The sequence below is a fragment of the Mustela nivalis genome, assembly GCF_964662115.1.
Source record: "Mustela nivalis genome assembly, chromosome: 17".
Taxonomy (NCBI): Eukaryota; Metazoa; Chordata; class Mammalia; order Carnivora; family Mustelidae; genus Mustela; species Mustela nivalis.
This window is the reverse complement of record NC_139036.1, coordinates 5,450,082-5,473,020: the sequence shown is the minus strand read 5'-3', so window position 1 is coordinate 5,473,020 and position 22,939 is coordinate 5,450,082. Positions and strand designations below refer to the sequence as shown.

The window sequence follows — 22,939 nt, the reverse complement described above, 5'->3', positions numbered from 1 at the left end:
GGTGTGCCGGGACCGGGCAGAGGCGGAGCCAGGGGCGGAGCCGCCCCGCCCCGCCCCGCGCGGGAATCCGGCCGCAGGGCCCGCCCAGGGCAGCGCCACCAGCCCCCACCCCGCCGGGCCCGGCCCCGCGGCGCCGCCAGCGAGCAGAGGCGCGGGACTCGCCCGCTCTGGGTCCCCACCCTTCCTTACCTCTTAACCAACCGACGCCCCGAATTTCACTCCCACTCCCGCCAGCCTGCAAGCTGCGGAGCGGTAGAGGGGTGGTACATTGGAAAGCGCCTGCTGGATTGCCCAGCCCCGGATAGCCTGAGTTTCTGGGAATTACGTGGAGGTGAATATGAAGAACGGGAAAAGGGAGACTCCCCAAGGGGCAGCCTCCGGCGCAGCGAGAGGCGCGCACCGGGAGCTGGGACCGGCTCGGGGAGTGACCGCGGGGTCCTCCCACTTGCAGGAGCAGGTGTGCGCGCACAGGTGGCGCTGCCTCCAGCCCGTCTGTCCCGGTCCGGGAGGCCTTCCAGGACTGGGAGCCGCGCGTTGCCCCGGGAAGAATCATCCGGGATGGTTGTGATTTCCTTCTTTCCACTGCAGACCAGGTCAGAGTCGCTTCCCCAAAACCTGCAAACGAGACTTCAGCGTCCTAGCGGGCCCGAGGAGGTTCGCGCCAGTACCGAGGCCAAGAAACCGGAACTCGACCCGGCTTTGCAGTCGGCCGAGCACACAGGCTGGCTCTTTCCAACCTCGGTGTTTGCTTACCAGGAAGTTTTCCGGCCCTCGGGCGCGCCTCCTGTGCGGTCCCCTCGCTGAATTGGTGCCCAATCGGAACTGGCTTGGCCTTGCCCCTCCCTTGGTTTCCTGGGTGACCCTGGGGGCCTCTGCTCACTTGACCCTGTAACTGTCAGGTTTATAATTAATCAGGCAAAGTCTTGCAGACGAATTTCTCATCATTTTCTGGCTCAGAAAGACATCAGCGGGACGCATTATTACATCAACGCCCTGAAATGTTACTTGATAGGTGATCATTTATTAAAATATCTGCCTTGATGTGTCAAATAGGGTCCCAGTAGATGACCTGATGCAAAACAAAGCGGGGGGAGGGGGGAGCATTAGTTAAAGAATTTAAAAAACAGGCCTACAACAAAAAAAGTGTACTGTGATTTGGAGACTTGAAGTGTTTCTTGAAATGCCATGATTTTTCCTCTCTGGGGAAAAAAAAAAATGTTTGGATGATCAGTATACAAAGGCCAACCACTTCCCTTCCCTCGCCCAGAAAAGCATCTGTGAAATTTCACCTTTGATGGTTAACCCGGGATCCCCAAGAATGCACGGTTTCTTTGAGAAGGTACCAAAATTCACTCTACTCCATCAGGAGTTCTGCCAACGCTTTAACTCATTATTTCACTTAATTCTCAAAATAATATTTTAAGTCGGTATTCTCGCGTCACAAAAGGCCAAACTGAGGTTCAGAGAGTTGGAAGGAAGAAAGGCAATCCTAATACCCTACCCATGATCTGGACTCAAACCAAGTCTTGCCCTATTGCAGCTTGAAGGATGAAAGGCTGGTTTGGAAGGTAAGCAGACCTCATTTTTAGAGAACAGCAGCAGTGCTGTGTGTGGACAAATGATGCAGAAAGACCGAAGGTTTTACTGTCGTAAAGCAGAGATTAAGACAGGAAACCAGCAACTGGGAATTTATTCATAATAATAAAAAAAACCTTTTAATTACAGTCTGGACAACTTATTCTTGAACAAATTCCCATTTTAATATACAATCTAAGAAGGTAAAAATGCATCCTACAAAGAAAAGGAGAAATTTCACGATAAAAATATTTTGACTCAAGAACAGAATCACGGACGTGAGGAAACCCAAACCAGTGTTAAGAGTTATCTAAGGTCAACTTTCAACAGAGCCGTAGGCAGTGCTGCAGTCCCAGAAGTCTCCGCGGCCTCAGGAGGAAAACGGGCACTTCCATCTCAAAATCGCTCCGTCAGCACTCACGCTAATGATGTACTGATTTCCTGGACTTATCCGGATGCCAGTGATGTTGCCGCTGTGTCCCACCCCGACGTGAGTCACTTCACCTTCATTATAATCCCACACTTTGACCAGATGATCATTTCCACCTGAAAAAGACCAGCAGGTGTATGTAATTTCTCCCCCAGGTTAGGGAAGAACAATCCTGATTCCAAGCAAGTGGCTAATTTTCAACACGTGCTCCACATTCCCAGATAAAGGAAGAAAATCTGCATAGGAACTCTTTTCCTTGGTTATAAAAACCTAGGTCTGTTGTAGTAAATTGGGGGGAAAGAAACACAAAGAGGTGATATCCCCTTTTAGCCCACCGCCCAGAAATAACCACTGAGAGGGCCTTTGGTTTCGCTCCTTCTGGTCTTTTCGGTACAAGTATACAGGTCTATGTAAGCACCTGTATGTGCGGTTGGGGTCACACCCTGCGTAGTTTTCTATCATGTTGAAAGGAGATGTGTTTGTGAAACTTTAATTCATTCGGAGCATTTATCCGTTAATGTCCTGAAGAATCAGGGTCTGGCAGGAAATGATGGTCAATGATGTTCCAGAAGGCGAGTTGTATGGTCGATGCCCACCTCCTGGAAACTCTGATTTTTACGACTTCTGGAGGAAATAATGGTGCAAGGCATGCCAGATAACCCAGACCATTTAAAGGCCCATTTCTGCATCGATTGCCACCACCAAAAAAGGGAAGCAATGTAGGGCTTAGCTTTTCTGTGTGCCCCCAAGGCTCATGGACAGAAGTTTCCTCCCACGGAAGTGTGACTTCTGCCACTTTCTTTTCCAGCCACGCCGCCTGTAATGCTGGGGCCTGACTCTTCACCACGGGGGCCTGTTGACACTTGTGTCCTCACTTCCTGTTGCCTCCCACCTTCTGGGGGGTTCTAGGTTCCCATTTAAATAAGCAGGGCTGGGGGCTGCCTTTTCCCACCCCAGGACTCACCCGTGACGAAGTGCACTCCTTCCTGGGTGATATCCATTCCATTGACCGACCCAGACAAGGAACCTTCCAACTCTCTGATGACCGACCCATCAAAGACTTCCCAGTAAGCAATCTGGAATTCAGAAAAGCAGCGTCGGGCAGGCTTCGGCCCGGTGGAAGCATCCGCGCGCGCGCGCACGCTAGCAGAAGATGGTTCTACTTTATATAGAAAGTGGCAAAAATACACCCCGGGAGGAGAGATGGGCTGGAATTATAAATAGGCTCAGGCAGGGGGTGGAGAAAGGCATTTTCGTATTTTTGGCGTTGGTTTTTACATTCTCGTTCTATTTAGAGAGAAGGAGACTGTGCCAGTGAGCCCGGATTGTGACAGAAAGCGCTTTGGGTGAGACGAAGCGCTCGGGAGTCTGAGGCAAGCTGTAAACGAAGGAGGAAACAGCCACAGCGTCCACGTTCCCGGTTCAGCTCTCAGGGGAGGGCCTGGTGGAAGGGAAGTGTCCCCCCTCCAGCTGCTGGGGGAGTGACCGGCCCAGAGAGTTCTGCCGGATCTGGTCCCTACCGCTGACTGCGATCTCTTCCCCACCGCGCCCTATTTCCAAGGTTCTGTTCTGCCTTAAAGCAGTGAAACCACCCCCCCCACCCCCACCCCTCCACCCCCCGCCAGCGTGAGGTCTAGAGGCAAATTGATAATATGGCCCCTCCTAGGTTAGGGATGGGGAGCGGCGGGGGTGGGGGGGGGGGGGTAGAGTGGGGGTTGCTAGAGGGAGGGAGATTTTTCTCTCAATATACTGCTTTTATACTTCTTGAACTTTGAACCGTGTAAATGAACAACCTATTCAAAAAATGTTTTCTTTTTTTCCCCCCCCAGATTTTATTTACTTATTTGACAGAGAGAGAGCACAAGCAGAGGGATGGGGAGGCAGAGGGAGAGGGAGCAGCACCCGTGGGGCTCACTCGATCCCAGGACCCTGAGATCATGAGCTGAGCTGAAGGGAGACGCTTAACCAACTGAGCCACCCAGGCACTCGGAGAAGATCTCTTTCCAAGCAAAGCACTTGACCAGGACTCACGAGTGTGAGCTTGGGCAGGCATTTCATATCTCACGGTGTTAGACATGTGCTGTTCAGGTCATTATGTCGGGAATCCATATTCCTCTGAATCGAGCTAGAAATTGTGTATGCTGTTTTAAAAACAATTTTTTTCTTTTAGCTAATTTATTAATTTCCAGTGATGCTTGATCACTTTAACAAAGAGTTGTTTTCGGGATGCCTGGATGGCTCAGTTGGTTAAGCAGCTGCCTTCGGCTCAGGTCATGATCCCAGCATCCTGGGATCGAGTCCCACATCGGACTCCTTGCTCAGCAGGGAGCCCGCTTCTCCCTCTACCTCTGCCTGCCATTCTGTCTGCCTGTGCTCACTCTCTCTGACAAATAAAAAAATAAAAATAAAAATAAACCACAAAGAGTTGTTTTCATAGGAAAAGCGTAAGGGAATAAAGATGCATGCCCAAATCCTCGCTTCTCGGGTAGCTGACTGCCTGGTCTCTTGGCCAAAGTCATAGTGACCCTCTTTGGGGCAGCCTGACGGTGTCTTGGCTTTCCCTCAGGCGTATCCTCTGCCGATGGTCTTCCCTGAGAGCTAAGCATGGTGAGGTCCTCTGCCACTCAGTTCTCAGCTCAAGTGTCACCTCCTTGAGGAGACCTTCGCCAATCATCCTAGCTAAAGCTGGATCGTGTAACCTGTTCTACTTCCTTTTACCCGTGTCACCATCTGACGTCGTCTTGACCTCCTATTAACCCACAGTTCCTGGACGGGTTCATTTCCAAGTGCCCATCCCATCCGTCCCCTCCCGCGTACGGTAACAATGCAAGGTTGACCAGCATCCTGACAGCAAGAACGCCATCATGTCCCCAGCCCTTCGGGTCGTTGCATTGACTCGTGATTTATGCTTTGAATATTCTGGTGACAATTGCCAGATGAGGGCAGGAGACTGTTTCAAGTCTCATAAACTCAAAGACCATTCCATTCCCTGGCATAAGGGAAACGGGACACAAATCTAGAAGCTTTATATAATACCATGTTCTAATAGCGCTTACGGTGACTTCACGGCGAACTTCCTAATATCCTTTCTGCACCCTCACTGCCCCCAACCCTGTTCCCAGAGGAACCGGAAGTGAAACGGGCTTGGGGGTGGGCAGACGTAAGCCAGGTTGGGTGGGCAAGACACAAAGGAACTAGCAAGGCCAACCTTACAGACACTAGAGTGAGGCAGAACTCTGGGCCCCCCCAAACAGGCTGTCTGTGTCAGGCAAACCCTGGCCCACACCTGGGGGCATTTCTGGGGGTTTTATGACAAAAAGTATCTTTGGACAGTAGTCCCCAGTCACCTGGGAAGCTTAAGCAGGGAAAAGCCCCATTCCTAGATTCTTTTTTTTTTTTTAAGATTTTATTTATTTATTTGAGAGAGAGCACAAGCACGAGCAGGGAGAAGGAGCAGGAAGAGAGGGAGCAGGGAGCCCGATATGGGACTCGACCCCAGGACGCTGACATCATGACCCGAGCCAAAGGCAGACGTTTAACTGAGCCCCCTAAAGAGCACCCCCCATCCCTGGATTCTATCTTTAGTGTTGGGGGAGCATAGAGAGGTCCCTCTAGTATTTTTCCTACAATATTTTTATACTTTGAACTCAACTTTTTCTGTGACTTGTGGAAAGACAAATGCACAAGCTCTTCTTCAGTGATCTCCAAGTCTGGGTTAGAGGACTCCAATTCCATTCATTGGTTGCTCAGGTAATGAGACGGACACCGGGCTGGTCTCATGTGGCCAGGAGGGTAGATGACCCCCTAGCGTCCTTGCTCTTCCTTGTGCCTCTCTCCTGAAGCCTTTCCTTTGCTCCAAGAGGCAGGGTTCCCCCCACCCACCCAAAGAGGGACCAATCCAGCTATTGGTCCTCCAATCCAAGAGGACAGGGACTCTCCAGCTATCGAGATTTTAGTACGATGCTGATAAAGTAGGAGGGACACAAGATAAGAACTTGATTGAAAGTCATCAAAGGGACCTCCGGGCTGCGCAACTGGGTTCTAGCCTCAGAAATGCCCTAATCATGAAAACCAGTACTTCTAAGCAGCTACTATCAGCAAAACTGGGCTCTGACAGTGTGGGGCTCCAGTCCAGAGGCCACTCCTGCGGCCGCAGCACATGGCAGCTTCTTCTGGAAGGATCCTGACTCCTGCTAGGGAGTGCTTACCTTCCTGTCGGTCCCACTGGTGATGATCTGGAACTCTTCGGGATGGTAACAAACACACTGGAATAAAGTATTCGCCAGGATCATCTGATTCCTCCGGAGACGTCTGAAAATGAGACCCAGAAGCTGTGACTTCCCTTCCCCTCTAAGATGTGTTTACTGCTCAGATGGGATCTGGTACAAGTTTGGGTTGCATTGGTGTGCTTACCCAGACAGACTTCCAGCGACCCTGACCCTCCACTTTGGGATCCTCCCAGGGCACCTGTGGGGTAGCCCAATGACCCAGGGTGTGGGGGGGGGTGCCTTTTCCAAAGACAGAGCACAGAACCCCAGGGGAATCCTGGAGTCCCAGGAAGCATGAAATAGGAGAGGCTGAATTCAGAGTCACCCTGCTGCCTTCCACGCAAGCCACCGAATTCTTGAGGCCACCGAGTTGAAGGAAAGATTCCTCCCACCCAAGTGGTGAAGTATGGGGGACAGCTTCTTAAAAAGGGATATTCCCGAGCTTTGCCTCCAAGGGATATTCCAGAGCAAGTTGGGATGAGGCCCACACTCGGGCGCTTTTCATCAGCAGCCCAGATCGTTCCCAGGGGCACCATGGTCCGAAAACCATTGCAGCAGATAGGATGCTAAAAAACTGGTACGGATGGCTTCTCCCTCCCCCCCCAGCCCCCCACACCACTTGGACACGTGTGGTCATCCCAAAAGGGAGTTCCAGGGGAGGCTACGACTTCCGACAAGTGCAGTCTTTGAACCAGGGGCATCTCTCAGGATCTGGCTTGGAATGCGGGCTCTCAGGCAGCCCTCTGGATCTATTCAGTAAAAATCTACACATTGGCAAGATCTCTAGGTGCTTCATGGGCAGGTCAAAGTGAGAGACACACAGGACCAGCCCGGGGAGGATTTTCTTTGGTTTGGGTTTTTTTTTAATGCATTGAATAAAAAGTGTTCTGCCCTTGCCTTAATTCCCATTCTCTTCTCTGCAATCTAGAATGCTCCGTATTCTTTGGCAATACCTAGATCCGTTTTCTAGATGTAGATCTCTTTTCTCCTGCCTCTGGTCTTATTCGAGTCTCTCTAATGCAGTTAGGCACAAAGGCAAGTCACCCTTGGAGCGGTAGAGAGGGGCTGGGCAAGGAGAGGGTTAGGGGAATAGGGTGTAATTCCAAATGAAAACACACAGCTAAAGTGCTTATAGTAAAAAAAAAAAAAAAAAAATTGCTATATGAAACCAACAATAAAGTTCACGTGCTTTGGTCTAGTTAGCTGGGAGTCAGGCGCTGTCCAGGGGTTGTGACAAGCTTCCAGCATGAGAGGACGCTCCCTATCATGGACGGGTACCTACACGAGGTCCCAGATGATGCAGGTCCCGTCCGTGCTGGCCGTGACACATTCCTCGTTGTTGTTCTTCACCCGGATGCAGGACACGGAGGATTTGTGCTCCTTCAGGGCCTCCTCCAGCTTCTGGGTCTGACAGCCGATCTGCCAGACCCTCACCTGAAAGCCACCAAGCAGAGGCTCTCAACACAAGCTGGGGGCTTTGGAAGGGATTACCAAAAAATACACACACACACACACACACACACACACGTATATGTATATCTAGGAGCTTTTTCAGCTCCGCCGTGCTTGTTATTTTAAACTCCCTGTTCTCATCTCAGCCGAGTAGGGTGGGAATGCTAAGCCGCAGAACAAGAAAATTCTTCTGTGGAGCCAGGAAAATGCTACCAACGATCCCAGACCTACGTGCGCTTTTCAGGCTGAGAAGGGTACCACATGCCTGCTGCAAAACCAAGAGGAATAGTGTGTCTGCTCAGTTCTGCCGAGCGTTGCTCTGGGGCTTCCGAGGCCATCAGGAAGGCTCTTGGGGACCCAGAGCTGTATTTAAGCATCACACCAGCTGCTGGGCTTTAATCATTTCCAATCGAAGGTTCCCAGCCTCATCAAAGCCAAGACCCACTTTCTACAGCAAATATTTTCCGACCACCCCCCCACACACCCGCCTGCTATCCTGAAGTGAAAGTCGTATCATAGGTCATGGGTCCTACCCACGAAATTTCAAAACAGTCAGTAGGATGCTTTCACTGCAATAAAAGGGCATAAAAGGAAAGTCATCATATGTCGTATAAAAGATAAACGTTCTGTCATGACTGTACCAGAAAACATAATAATGTGGTCAGACACTTCCCCTTTCTTACACTGAGTATGTCAGACTTGTGGAAAAGAAGATGAGATTGTCTAGCATGAGAAACAGAAGACAATACAAGAATACAAGAATAGTAGGATAAGTGATAACAGACTAATTTATTTGTACCCAAAAGGGGAAAGCGGCCATAAACAAAGTAAGAAAACCATTCTAAGCCATTTCCTTAGTAGGAAGAGGAGGAACCACCAAATTATCCCCGATGAGCTGTGTCCATAACAATTCTCTAATCTTGTTTAAGCCACTATATATGCAGAGGCGTACATCCAGCCTTCAGCAAGATTTTCAAATTTTCTAAAATTTTCTAACTCCTATGGTGTGGGCCCCCAGGCCTGGAACTTTGGATGTTCTGGGCGTTACTAGCCCTTTCGCGGTGAGATTGCGGGGGTTTGAGGTGTGTTTGCGGGGGCAAGGGGATGAGATGGTGGTACTGGGGTCCTTGCAACTCAGGCGAGGCCATTTACCAATGAAAATGGAAGTGCTTGAGTATTTCGGGAAGTGCTGAATTCATACCCGTGCACACCTGCTGACTGGCAGCCCCTGGTCTCCAGCACTTAGCAAAGACCTTGAAGATTATGCCTTTTGGAAGGAAGGTCTGTAGCAGCTGCGTGGGGAATGGGAGGAAGGGCTGATGGGGTGTTCTGAAAAGATTGCCAAGGGCAATGAATGCATTCGTAATATAGGATTTCCTCCTGCAGTTGTCATCACTCAGAAGCAGATGATCTGGTCCAAGCCATGTTTGGGCATGAGCAAGGTGGACGCCCCAAAAGGGTGAGGGAGCAAACAAGGATGCTGCGGGGGTCGGCACCAGCGCGGCTGAAGAGTGAAAGAAGGGGGTCCAAACCCTTGAGGGGGCGGTGGGCAGAGAGCAGGGGTGGGTGCAGGGCTAGACGTGTCTCTGGAACACCGGTCACGTGACTCGCCACGTGGGCTCTGAATGCAAGACGCACAGCCGATTTTGAAGACTTGGTACGAAGCAGTGCAAAATATCTCGTGAACTGGGAGTGTCGGTTGTTATCCTCCCTTTATGCACAGGAAAGGGAAGCACAGAGAGGTTAAAGCACATGCCCCGGGTCACACAGCTGGGAAGTGGCGGAAGTGGACTTTGTGCCCCGGCAGTAGGAGTCTGGAGCCCAGATGCTCAGCCATGGGTCCGTTTGGCCCAAACTCTGCTAGAGGCCACATCGAGATGCTGGATCTTTTTTCTCCCTGTTAAGTTATTCCTACAAGAGCAGGAAGAATAGAAAGGAAAAGAAAATGTTCTTTCCGGAGAAGGGAAGGCTGGGATGGGGGGTGGAGGCAGAGAAAGCTGGGGAGTGGGGAGGGGGAGGCTGAGAAAAACGTGTGAAGGGAAGAGGTTTCAGGCTCCTCCAAAGGAGAAGGGAAGGTCAAGTGTAACGACTTTAAAATCACAGTCGAACATCTGGGTAGATGAAAGAATTCACTCTAAAAATAACATCTTCTTTAAAAGATACGATGAGGACAACTATATAACTCTAGTCTTTGGAGGGAAAAAAAGAACAAGCAATTCCAAAATTCTGGCAAAACACTAACTTGGAATCACAGCGCGATTCCATATAGAATGCTTTCGTGTCTGTATCTTACATGTTCGTTCATGAATAAACATACCTAGATGTGTGTCTCCATTATTAGAACATTACTTTATGATGTATTTTAGGGTTTCTTCAAAATCTTACATTGGTCCTGCCTGACTCCGGGTAAAGTTTAAAAAAAAATCAAGCCAGTGGCTTTCTATAAGGTAGTTGCTCTAAACTGAGGTTTCTAGAAAAAGATTCCACCTTCAAGAATGGTACCTCCCCTTCCCCGCCGCCGCTGATGACCCGTTTACAGTCACTGGTAGTAGCGATGGCTGTCACTCCGATCCTGTGGGCGTTGTTAATGACATATATCAGCCGGCCCGTCTCTGGGGCAAAGGCTCGGATTCGACCGTCGTCCCACGCTGGCACAGAAGGGGAACAAAAGGCAGGTAGGATCAGTACGCTCCCACTCTCTGAGCAGACCCTGACGCTCTTCAGTCATAAAGGTATCAGGACCAGGAAGCCGTGGTGGTGATGGAGGAGAGAGGCCAGCCCCCCACAGCTGCCAGGAATCCTATCCCTCCTTCCCCTAACTCCCCAAAAAAGGTTGCCATCAACCATCTAGGTCCAAGAACTTCACAGTCATCCCTGATTCCTCTCTATTCCATCTACCCAACCCCACCAAACCCAACCCTAGTCTAACCCATCAGCGAGCCCCAACTCTACAGTTAAAAAACATCTCAAATCTAGCCACTTTCCAATCCTTCCAGTGGGCTCACACTCATCCAAGCCACAAGCACCTCTCTCCTGGGTGATCGTAACGGCTTCCTCTCTGGCCTGACTCTTGCTTCCCTCAATCAATTACCTATGTGGGGGCCTGGGTGCATCTACAATCATGTCACCCCCTCAATCAAGAAGATTCAAAAGGGGGGCGCTTGGGTGGCTCAGAGGGTTAAAGCCCCTGCCTTCAGCTCAGGTCATGATCTCAGGGTCCTGGGATCGAGCCCCGCATCGTGCTCTCTGCTCAGCAGGGAGCCTGCTTCCTCCTCTCTCTCTGCCTACTTGTGATCTCTGTCTGTCAAATAAATAAATAAAATCTAAAAAAAAAAAAAAAAGGTAAAAAGAAAAACAAGATTCAAAAGTCATTCTCACTAATGAAGAAAATCCAACTCCTTTTCCCCCATGGTGACTACTCTCCGTGGTAACTACTCTCTGCTCCCTAGCTAGCTCTTCACCTTCATCTACTACCATTCTCCCTCAACCTTTACCCCAACTCTACTCACTAAGCTCCAGACACACTGGCATCTTTCTATTCCTACAATACACCAAGCCATTTTCCACCCCAGGACCTTTGCCCCTGCTATTCCCTCTGCCTTGAATGCTCTTCCCCCAGGTCTTCATGGGGCTGGCTCTTTCTTATCGGCTTTAGTGTCACCACTTGACTTGGACAATTTTCAAGAAGATGTTCATGGAAGATCCTGCATTTCATCAAAGATCTGAGGGAGTGCGGGGGTGAACCAAGTGGGTCATGGGGCTGCCTGGGGACAGATGAACCCAGGCAGACTGAGCAGCCAGAGCAAAGGCCCATGTATCGTGTGCTTGAGGAACAGCAAAAGAGCAAGCATCGCCACAGGGGATGAGTGGTAAGAGACAAAATCAGAGGTAAGAAGGTGTGTGTGGAGGGGAAAGGTCATGGAGGGACTTTGGGGCAACTGCAGGGAATTAGAGTCACGAACCCTGGAAAAGGCATGATTGGGCTCATACCTTAAGAGATCCCTAGCTTCTGTGTTGAGAACAAACTAGGGGAGAGGGCTGGTGAGTGAGAACAGAGGCAGGGAGCCCTGGTAAGAAGGTACTAGAAGAATCTAGGGGATGGTGGTGGCTAGGACAAGGGTGAAGATGATGGAAAATGTCCTGATGTGAGGGCCATCAGAGGCAAATGCTGGAAGCCAAGAGCTCCTTGTGTCTGCTGTGTGTTCTCCCAAGGAAGAAGCCAACGGGGAGGAAACATAGCCAGGAAAAGAGGGGGCAATATGGGCTCCTGACGTCACCATTTCAATGGCTGCACTTAAAGATACACTCGAGGGTCTGGGTGGCTCAGTGGCATAAGCATCTGCCTTTGGCTCAGGTTGTGATCCCGGGGTCCTGGGATCAAGCCCCGCATCGGGCCCCCTGATCAGCAAGGCGTCTGCTTCTCCCTCTGCCGCTGCCCCTCCCCCAACCCATACTTGTGTGTGCACACTCTCTCAAATAAATAAAATCTTAAAAATGGAAAAAAGATCCACTTAACTGTTTCCTGAGTGATGTGAACAAGTGAATTTCCTTTTTCACCACTGGACAAATTTGCGTACGAGTTGAACATAAGATGATATTAAGAAATTATAGTTTCAGGGCCCCTGGGTGGCTCAGTGGGTTAAAGCCTCTGCCTCTGGCTCGGGTCATGATCTCGGGGTCCTGGGATCGAGCCCCACATCAGGCTCTCTGCTGAGCAGGGAGCCTGCTTCCCCCCATCTCTCTGCCTGCCTCTCTGCCTACTTGTGATCTCTCTGTTAAATGAATATGTGGAAATCTTTAAAAAAAAATAAAATTTTAGTTTCATAGGAAAACATTGTTTTTAGGGATATACCCTGAAGTATTTGGAGGTGGAATATACTGGAGTCTATAATTTATGTTAAAATATTTTGGCACAAGAGGATCAATGGAGTTAAAAGCGGTTCCCTTTGGGGCATAACATAGTTGAAGTCAGGTTTTTCTCTCTCCAACAATGGAAGGGTTTCTAACACGGGCGTCCCGTACTCACCAACCCCCCAAATCCGTCTGGTAATCAAATTGCTATAAATCAAATTGCTATAAATTCTCCTTCCAGAGAGAAAGGGACATACTCTGTGCAGCAACGTTGGGGGAAGCGGAATTGTCTTTGTTCATTCTGAGCTCAGAAAGTCTCCAGGCTGGAAGGGGACTCCACAGGGAGGCGGGATCAGAAGCAAGGTGGGGGGCGGCAGGAGGCTGCCCTGGGGTGTGCACACGAAGAGACCCACGAGGAAGGAGAGCAAGGTCCAAAGCCACAGCCGGAGCCCGCGCCAACGCCCAAGAATGTCAACGTTACCCGAGATGATGCTCTTGCCGTCCCTCATGAAATCGATGCTGTAGCAGGTCATGTTGGGCACGGTGATGCGCAGCAGCTCCCGGTTGGACAGCGTGTGCCACACCCTGATGTCCTTCTTGGCACAGGTGGCAAACAGCTCGGCAGTGCCGCTGCGAAGGAGCCACCGCAAGAATGAAGAGAGCAGCCATACAAGGTACACGCTCGGCTCTCAGATGGAGCGAGTGAGGATCCAGGGAAGGATGCCCGCTGGGCACCCGGATCTCCGGGCCCCACGGGCTCACAGAACCCTCGTGTAAAATGGCATTCAATGCCCACAAGTAGACCATCCATAGACATCCGTAGACCATCGTCTGTAGCCCTTTGCCTGGAGGATGAACTGGGACAAAGTTGCTCAAGAGGAAAATGTCAAAGTTTTTAAATGGCCTGGTAGCCTGGGGTCAAAACACAGCTGTGGAATATGGATATGAAGAGAAGCTAAACCTCACGTGTCCCATAGAGTAGATAATCATATAATTTCAAAGGGAAAAATGACACAGGGGCTAGAATTCGTGTCTGCAGATAAGCTAGAGCAGTACTTTGGTTGGTTGTGAGAAAATATGAGATTCTGGACAAGGAAGTGAAGCCAGAGTAATTGGCCAGTCCTTTCTTTAAAAAAAAAAAAAAAAAAAAAAGATTTTATTTATTTGAGAGAAAGAGCGCGCATGAGTGGGGGGAGGGGCAGACTCCCTGCTGAGTATGAAGCCTGATGCAGGACCTGACCCCAGGACCCCAGGATCATGATCTGAGCCAAAGTCATACACTTAACTGACAGAGTCACCCTGGTGCCCCCCACTTTTTTTAAAGGACAACTCGTAATTAGAGTGTAAAACACTATTATGTCAAAAATTACAGGTTATTCCAGTTTGAATAAGAAAAAGGAGTACTACTGGGATACAATAAAGTCATCTGATTTACAACTATGAATTTATAGCTTTAGAGTCTCTATGGAGGTTAACTTTTAGGTTTAAGTGCTTCTCAAGAAATGTCTGTATTTCCTCCAAAGCATATTCAGGAAAAGAGAGTTCCCTCTCTCATGTTTTAAAACCTACTTGCTTTGGAATGAATAGAAAAATAAGTGGATCTTTTCCCTATATTTAATTTGGGGCTCAAAGAAAAACAATTCTAATGCTGGACTAGTTCCTTAGAAAGAGTCATCCTGGAAGGGATGGCTGAGGTGACAATACGCTTTCTATTTGATCAAATCGAGCCAAGCTTAGAAGTCAGCGGTTATTTAAAATAAGAGAGGTTTTCTCTGGGAGGGGCCTCTTCTGTGGGGACAGTGAATTCTTAAAGAGGCATGTGGACTCCTCATGAAAAGCAAATACTGTGGAATGAGGGCACCTAGAGAACTTCTCAAACTTCCCTTACCCTGGATAGACAGGCTCCTTCATCAGGAATCTAGTCCAGACCTGAGCTTTTCATGGAGCATATTTTCCCTAGTTTTGGATCTGAAAGGTGAAGTTCCAGACAAAAATCCAAACTGACTGGATCAAGATGGCGCCGTAGGCCTACGTGCCTCCCCTCGAAAAGCCCAGAAACGAAGAGACAGATACAGAGGACAGAGATGGGGATAGAGGTAGACAATGCAGAGGTAGATACAGGGAAGCAGGACAGGTCATCATCAAATAGACCAGAAACGTTGAGGACAAAGAGAAATCAGCCAGATAAAATCTGCGAGGAGACAAACCTAGAGAGAAACACAAAATACCAAAATCACGAGGAAGGAGTACTTCTTGTAATGTTGGAGCAGTGACGCGGTCACACAGACCTTCCCATAGGCAACAGTTAAAAACACTGGATGGCCTTAATGACAGCAAGAACCTAAAATCCCGAAGATGCCGAAAACATTTAAAAGTCCACAGAAGTCAAGAAGCGTTTGCTCTTGTAAAAATGCAGCCAGAAAGGGTTATGGGTCATGACTGCATCACTGGCTAATCTGAGGGTGTCCCCCACTCTCCCAGCTCCGGTGGCCACAGAAGAAGGTGGTGGAAAAACCACAGTCCTACTGGCTGAAGGTGTGCAGAGATCAGAGCTGAGGGTTGGAAAATTCAAAGGGGAAATCCTGGCAGTGAGAGATCCATCAGAGTAAAATCTAAATTAAGATTAGAAACACTTGGGGTGCCTGGGTGGCTCAGTGGGTTAAGCCTCTGCCTTCAGCTCAGGTCATGATCCCAGGGTCCTGGGTTTGAACCCGCATCGGGCTCTCTGCTCAGCGGGGAGTCTGCTTCCCCCCCTCTCCTTCTGCCTGCCTCTCTGCCTGCCAAATAAATAAATAAAATCTTAAAAAAAAAAAAAAAAAGATTAGAAACACTGCCCAAATTTCCATCTGACAGCTCCCTTCTACATGCATGGGAGAAAACCCAAAAGGAAGGAGAAACAGAGACCAGAGAGGAACTCTGCTTTTCTTTTTTAAAAATTCTATTGATTTTTTTTTTTTTAAAGCAGTCTATTTTTGAAGACAGAGTTACATGGGATCAACCTGAGAGGGTTTTTTTGCCTTTTTAACTGAATACATTCACCAACTGTGTTCAGCTTGGGGGGCAGAGAGCTGGACCTTACAGGCTTAAAATATCAGAAGCCAGGGCCTGAGGTCACAAGAACACCTGGAAATTAGGGGGTAATCCCTAGGAGCAAGGAAACCACAGAGAGGATGAGATTCAATTCTGCATTTAGTGAATGCTAAATTCCGCAAGCCCACAGGAGTATCGAGTATTAAAAAAGGAGCAGTGGGAAGCCATGAGAATGTCAGCTGCTGCATTCTGGGAGAAAGACAAAATCTGCGGTTTGAGTCCAGGCCAATAATCCTCAGAGAACACCACATAAGTCAGAATTACTACAGTGTATTAGCTATCACGCTGAAATTTCAACAAAAAAGCAAGCAGACATGCAAAGAAATAGGAAAATATGATTTGGGAAAAAGGCAGTCAAAAGAAACGGACTCCAAGTAGACCGAGGTGTTGGATTAGCAAAGACTTAAAAGCAACTAATTTAAAATGTATTCAGAGCATTAAAGGAAACGATGATACCATGAAGTCACAGGTAATAGCAACAAAGAACTAGAAGCCATATCTTTATGATATATTATAAGTAATTATAAAATATATATTCATGACTTTAAGTTTATGACTATTTAAAACAAAAATTATGATTTTGTATTCATGGGTTTATAACGTTAATAGGTATATATGAAAACAACAGCACTAAGAATGAAGGGAAGAGAAATACACTGTTGCAAAGTTCCCAGATTGCATTTTACCTGAAGTCATTCGATGTCAACTCTCTGCAGGCTGTGACATGTTAAAAATGCGTATGGTCATCCTCAGAGCAACCACTAAAGAAATCAATGGAAAGAAAGATATAGAGGTAGAGAGCCAACAGAGCAACTAAAATGGAGGGCTAATCAAATGTTTTTGATTAAAGCAAAAGGTGGTAGGAAAGAATAAAACAAAGAACAGATGAGACAAAAGAAAACAAATAACAAAATGGAGGATTTGATACTGCTATATCACAACTTACAGTAAGAGTAAGTGGACTAGGAGCTCTGGGTGGCTCAGTCAGTTGGGTGGCTGATTCTTGATTATGGCCCAGGTCATGATATCAGGGTCCTGGGATCCAGCCCCACACTGGACTCTGTGCTCAGCAGGGAGACTGCTTGAGATTCTCTCCCTCTACCTCTGCCTCTTCCCCTATTCTCATTCTCTCTCTCTCTGAAATATATAAATCTTTAAAAACCTAAAGGTAAAAAAATAAAAATAAAAATCTAAAGGTGATTATTTGCAAAAGACAGTAACTATGTAATTGTATATTCAATTCATAAACTTAATTCTATAAATTCTAAACAATGTTAGCATGCGAGATGGTGAGAGGAAGATAAAGAGGGAAATAAAATACCTTGAGGCTCTTGCTTCTTTGGAAAACATGATATAAATGTTGGTGAACCCTAGTCTTTGGCAGAAAAATATGTTTAAACGTGCATATAAAAAAAAAAATCAAGGCTGATCACTAAGTGAATGAAAATATAATGACTAGTTAACAAGTCCTGTGAAGTAGGGCAGGGGAAGGCAGGACCAAAAAAGACGATCGCAACACAATGAAAGACAAAAAAAGAAAACACACAAGAAAGGTAACATGTTAAGTAGAAAATAATCTAGGAGTGCCAGGGTGGCTCAGTGGGTTAAAGCCTCTGCCTTCGGCTCAGGTCATGATCCCAGGGTCCCGGGATCGAGTCCCCAAGTGGGATCGCAGAGAGCCTGTTTCCCTCTCTCTCTCTCTGCCTGCCTCTCTGCCTCCTTGTGATCTGTCTCTCTATCAAATAAATAATCTTTAAAAAAATCTATAAACTTATTAGATAGATGTAAGTACGAATTGACTAAATTCTATGAAAAGACGGAGACTTACTTTAAACTAAACAATACCTATAGGTTGGAAAGAGACATGGTATCTTTTGCTACAGCAATTGTCTCTGAAATGTACATTGGCTCATGCAATTGACAAACCGGCCCACAGACTATCACAGAGGCTGCCTTGGTTCATACACACTTCTTCCCTGCAGATCAATGCCTTGGCAACTGAAAACCATACATATTAATACAGTCGAATCCACAAGGAAAGGAAAAAGACAGTCTTGTACATGATGCTCATGTACCGTGCCTTCTTCCTCTCAGCTCAGTTTTCTCCACAGCTTGGCGGGGAGAGAGGAGGAGAGAGCAAAGCGGGAATGGTTAGTGCCTCTTAATAGGTTTCTTATTGGGATGATGAAATCTTCTAGTGTTAGATTATGGTGTTGGTCACACAGCTCTGTAAATATGCAAAAAGACCCACACTGAGTCGCACACACTCCGTGAGTAAACTTTATGGTATGTAAATTCTATTTCCATAAAGCTGGTTTTCAAGAAAAAGAAAAAGGAGGAGGGGGAAAAAAGAGGAGTTACAAATCCTGAATAGGTCAATAACTACAAGGATTTGATAATTAAAAATCTTCTCTTATAAAAGGCCCCAAGGCCAAATAATTTTACAGATTGATTCTACCGAACTCCTTAGAAAGAGAGGAAAAAAGTTAAGACGGAAAGAAAAGAACCAAACAGTTTCCAAAAAGGATCCCCCTGGTGGGAAGCACTGGCCATTTTCACCATTAGAAACATTTAAAAGAACCTAATTGTCGGGGTGCTAGGTAGTGTAGTCGGTTAAGCATCCAACTCTTAATCTCAGCTCAGGTCTTGACCTCAGGGTTGTGAGTTCCAGCCCCACACTGGGCTCCATGCTGGGCATGGCGCTTACTTAAAATAAACAAAACACTTCGAAGAAGCTAATTGCCAACTTCAATGCCTTAGGGAACCCAGAGTCCATCTCATGATCGTAAGCATCCAGTTTTCAAAGCGAGTCTTACTACCCATAAACCAATGACCCTGAGTTCTGTAAATTCAAGCTACATACTGAGGAAGGTCAGAGCCAAAACCATCTAGTCAGCTTCCTGGGATGAACGTCACCAGAGACAAAATGTGTTTCAGGAGCAAGTAATGGAAAACTAGACTTTTTTGATATCGAAACTGTTGGTGGTTGGTTGGTTCACTTGTCTCAGATGGGATTTACCAAGAAATCCAGAAGACTACAGAGAGGTCCAGAAGACCCCTTGTGTCCACCGCCATTAAGTGCGCCAAGTCTGGAAGACCCGAAAGGCATGAATGAATGACTTGAAAGAAGTTTGGAAAAGGGCACTCACAAGCTTTCACCAGACAGCCCTGGGAAAACAGAAAAGTTTCCATGATGGCCTTATTAGAAAAGCCAACCTTCTAGATAGGTACATATTTAGAGTTGATAAAAGTAAAATATGCATATATCTGAAAAAAAAAAAAAAAGAAAGAAAAGCCAACGTTCTAAAGAAGCCCAGGTTTGGACTGTGAAAATTAATGTAGCCACAGGGTGAAGGCAACAGACATAATTATTGTTAATAATAGTTGTTAAATAATAATAAAGCACCAGTGTTATATTTCTAATTATTATAATTAATATTAGATGATAATTGTTATTAAGACAACTGACTATAATTGAGAAATTTAAGGATGGAAGATCATAATCGTATTAATACATGTTGAAATGCACGAATAAGATACAATTAAATTTCTTGGCACACTGCATCAGACCTCCATGTTTTCACTGATTTCAGGAGCCAAAAGACTTTGCTCTTGTACTTACAATGGAAAGACAATGTCCTGGACAGCTTCGAAGTGACAGGTTGTGATGAGAGTCTCTTTGAAATCCGTGAAGTTGACGCGGTAAATGTGTGATTCTTCTGTTCCCACAAAAAACTGGTGTCCTTCCCCTCGAGGTGTGATTGACGTGATGCCACCTTGTAACTGGATTTTCCTTTATGGAGAAGCAAGAAGGTGAAGTAGATTCGTTCAGTCAGTGAGGAGGATTGTTACAGAGGATAGAAATCAGGCGTAGGACCTGGGGACATGCCCTCAGGGAGGGGACACGCCTGGAAAGGCAGGAGTGACTCACAATACTGGGGGCCCATGGTCAGCAGAGGGAGAGGCCAGCACAGTTTACAGTAGTGGGTGGCTGGGAGGGTTCCTCAGGGGGAGAGAGTCTAAAATGGGTTGTGGGACACAGGCAGGATCTGGACAGAGGGAACATTCCAGGAAAGCAATGGGCACAAATGATCATGGCAATTAAATACTTTATTAATTCCATTTGTAGAAGATAATCCTACAATGGGGAGGGGAAACCTTTATGTCAAAGGTTATAACCTTAGTGAAAAGAGTCGAAGGTTGGAAGCAAGCTAAATATCCAGTTGAAAGGCAACAGTTAAATCATCTATGGGACAGCAGGCAACTTCTTAAGGTATTTGCCTCGCCAGTAAAACCACATTTAAAAGCTTCTGCATATTTTAGCACAGTAGTTTTTAAAAAGATACTAATATTGGAAATGTTTATGACGTTTGCCTTAAGTAAAAATAAACCAGAAAATAAAATTTTGTACCCAAAGGAAGTACAACCGTTTTGAAATGTAATCGAAGAACACAAAACGAGGAAATAACAAGATGTTAATAGTGGCTCTCTTCTCTCTATCCACATTTCAAATCCCTCTGCTTCCCAAACATCTAACGAGTATGAACTTAAAAAAAAAAAAAAAAAGAGTAATATAAATGAACGCATCCTAAAAACCCAACCTTGCTCTGCAACTAATTTAGTTTAGACAGTAAGAACGCAGTGGAGATGCTTGTGCAAGGGATAAGCGTGGGAAAGGCAGTATTTTACAAAGATCTATTTGTTGTTGGGACGCAGAACGGTTAATGGAGAAAGGATTGAGTTCCGTCCCAGCTTCTTCACTGACTAGATAGAGCTCCCTGAACCTGGATAGATTACCGGAAATCTCCCGGCCCCACTTCGCTCAGGCACAAAATAATTTCTCCTTGGCAGGGTCGCAGCAAGGATCAGAGATAATGCCCACGAGGACCCAGAGAGTAGCCGACAGAAATACTGGCTGTGGACATCTGGGCTCCCTATGAGACAAGGTGGAACCCAGGGCTACCGGGGTGAGGCCAGGGGTCCCTGAACCCCAGGGGTCTGCTTCATCCTACTACTTCTTGACTCCGCATGAGAGCTGCTTTCTCAGCCCACGAAAACCTAAGGAGGCAGGAACCACTGCAACCACAGGAGGCTACGCTATCCCACAGGGTTACGGTGGGGACAGGCACAGAGCAAACCCTGTGATAACAGCTTTGCATTCATCATCCTCATCACAGTGGGAACATCTGTGTGTCCGGAATGAGGCGTTCACACATGAAGGGGTTAATTGTTTATAGTCCCTCCATATATCTGGAGCCCGACCAACACCGCTCATGTACATCACCTCCTGGTCTTCCTCCCCTCCACACAAACATAGAACTGGTCCAGATGCATTTGCAAGACCTATCCGGAACCCAGAATTTGAAAATGCGACCTCTCTCCTGTCCCCTTTCAAACCCCAACCCCCCTTCATGTCCCTGCAACTCCATTTGTCTCCTGTCACCCTCTAAGAGGGTATAACTACTGGTTTATTATTGACGGTCTTTCCTCCTGCTGGAATGTCAGCTCCATGAGGGGCAGGGAGTTCTCCCTCCGTTTCTGTTTGCTTTAGCTGTGGCTGTCTCCCAAGGGCCCCTAGGACACAATCCGGTACGCGGTGCATGCATAGCCCAGATGTGTTTGAATGAAGACGGCTGATGCTTTTTCGACACGCTACACGCCAGCACCCCTGGCTCCCCTTGAGCTAGGGGGGCCATAAGGAACATGTCTAGGGGGTGTCTGGCTAGGTTGAAGGTGACCTCAACCTCCACCTCTGCTCTTCTGGGACGCATCTATCCCAACCCCACTGCCCCAGTGGGGCCACCCCCTTCTCTGATCTCTATAATAGCCATGGCACTCTGGATCACGGGATTTGTGTTTATGTATTATCTTGTATCACAAGGACTATTTCACATGTATATTACCTTATCCCCAAACTGGACTGTCCGTTCTGGGAGGACAAAGATGGCATCTCATTTTATTTTTTCGTATAGCACCTGGCACATTGGTTTGGCCAGAGGTACTCAATAAATACGCTTTAGTGACAATGGGTAAAGTTTTATGTCATTTCGTTTCAACTGATTCAACGGATAGTCCACGAAAAGTACATGGTACGTGGAAGTAGCTGGGGAGTGCTGGCTATTTCTACTAAAACTTGTATTTAAATGAATTCACTACCAGCAGAGTGCCTGAGCCAGAACAGGGACCCGTTGCTTAATAAATTCCACTGAATAAACACATTTTGAAAGGCTGGAATGTGAGGTTATTTGCTGGGTATCTTCATAAGCAGCACCTTATTTCCTCCAAGTATTAACAGAATAATAACTGGTACATTTAGCAGAAGGGCAAGGTCCCCTGGGGTAATCGTGGACTACTCTGGCCTGACTCTGGCCTGATTCAACACAAGCTATTGTCTTTCCACTGGCAGGGAAATCAGCTGTTGTGATTCCAACCGCTCATCTGGATGGTAAGATGAAATTCTTTTATCAAGTGTCAGTTTGGCAACATTGTATCATCACCAGCCTTAGGCAGACCTCCTGGTGGCTCTCCCCCGCTCCCCCCACTCCAGACCCCATGGAGTCTGGAACTTACTTGATGGGTTTGTAGCTGGGGCTTCTACAGAAGACCAGCAATCCGGCTCCAGAACCCACCAACAGACCCCCCATCTTCAGGCACTTGATGGCAGAGACTCCCTAAGGGGGAGGAACAACATTGAGAGAAAGGCCAAATGGTTTCATTGTTAAGAATCAGTGGGCGAGCAGATGCCAGGGCACGGGGCATGGCCATGCCTGGACGAAATGCAGGAAGGCACTGCCTGGGAGGAACCCTGAAGCTGAACACCAGGGCTCGGTGCCAGCAAGGAGCTCACGTGCCAGAAGTTGCCCCCTGGTCCTACAAGGCGCAAGCACGCTTCATCAAACCTCCTCCATGTAAAACCATTTGCCAGTTGTGACTGTGTTAGAAATTAACATTTCCTATCAGCTCCCATGAAGTTAGAGACGAAGATAGAGGCATGGGCAACGTTACTTCCTCAGTGCCTCCTGCTTGCGCCAGAATATAATTCTTATACTACAAAGAGATCATAGTTGACATCCCAGGAAAGCACAAAGAGCCCTTATTGTTCTGAGACTCTAGTTTCTGAACTGAAGCATGTGGGATGTAATCTTGCCAATAATAGACGCAGTTAAGTTCAAAGCCATCTTCCAAGTTTGGGGAGATACGATGGTCATTTTATAGCACCCATTATGAATTTTATTTTATTTTATTTTTGAAGTTCTAATTTTAAAACATATGT

At 47.2% G+C, this 22,939-nt stretch overlaps 1 protein-coding gene and 1 long non-coding RNA gene across 2 annotated transcripts in view; one reads left to right on the top strand and one right to left on the bottom strand.

The window, feature by feature from the left end:
- Positions 1 to 1,672: 1,672 nt before the first annotated feature.
- CFAP52 (cilia and flagella associated protein 52) overlaps positions 1,673 to 22,939 on the bottom strand; it is a 36,597-nt gene continuing 15,330 nt past the window's right edge. Inside the window, exons 7-14 of the mRNA XM_082708215.1 lie at positions 22,237 to 22,337; positions 19,289 to 19,459; positions 13,058 to 13,206; positions 10,228 to 10,373; positions 7,556 to 7,707; positions 6,214 to 6,316; positions 2,970 to 3,081; positions 1,673 to 2,121 (exon numbers count right to left, since the gene is read on the bottom strand). Of these exons, the coding sequence (XP_082564341.1) occupies positions 1,946 to 2,121; positions 2,970 to 3,081; positions 6,214 to 6,316; positions 7,556 to 7,707; positions 10,228 to 10,373; positions 13,058 to 13,206; positions 19,289 to 19,459; positions 22,237 to 22,337 (1,110 nt within the window). The 3' untranslated portion in view covers positions 1,673 to 1,945. The remainder of the gene's footprint in view (positions 2,122 to 2,969; positions 3,082 to 6,213; positions 6,317 to 7,555; positions 7,708 to 10,227; positions 10,374 to 13,057; positions 13,207 to 19,288; positions 19,460 to 22,236; positions 22,338 to 22,939) is intronic.
- Positions 1,977 to 4,420, top strand: LOC309852048. Its single transcript, XR_014305042.1, has 2 exons — positions 1,977 to 2,065; positions 3,301 to 4,420. It is a non-coding gene; the product is annotated as an uncharacterized lncRNA (long non-coding RNA).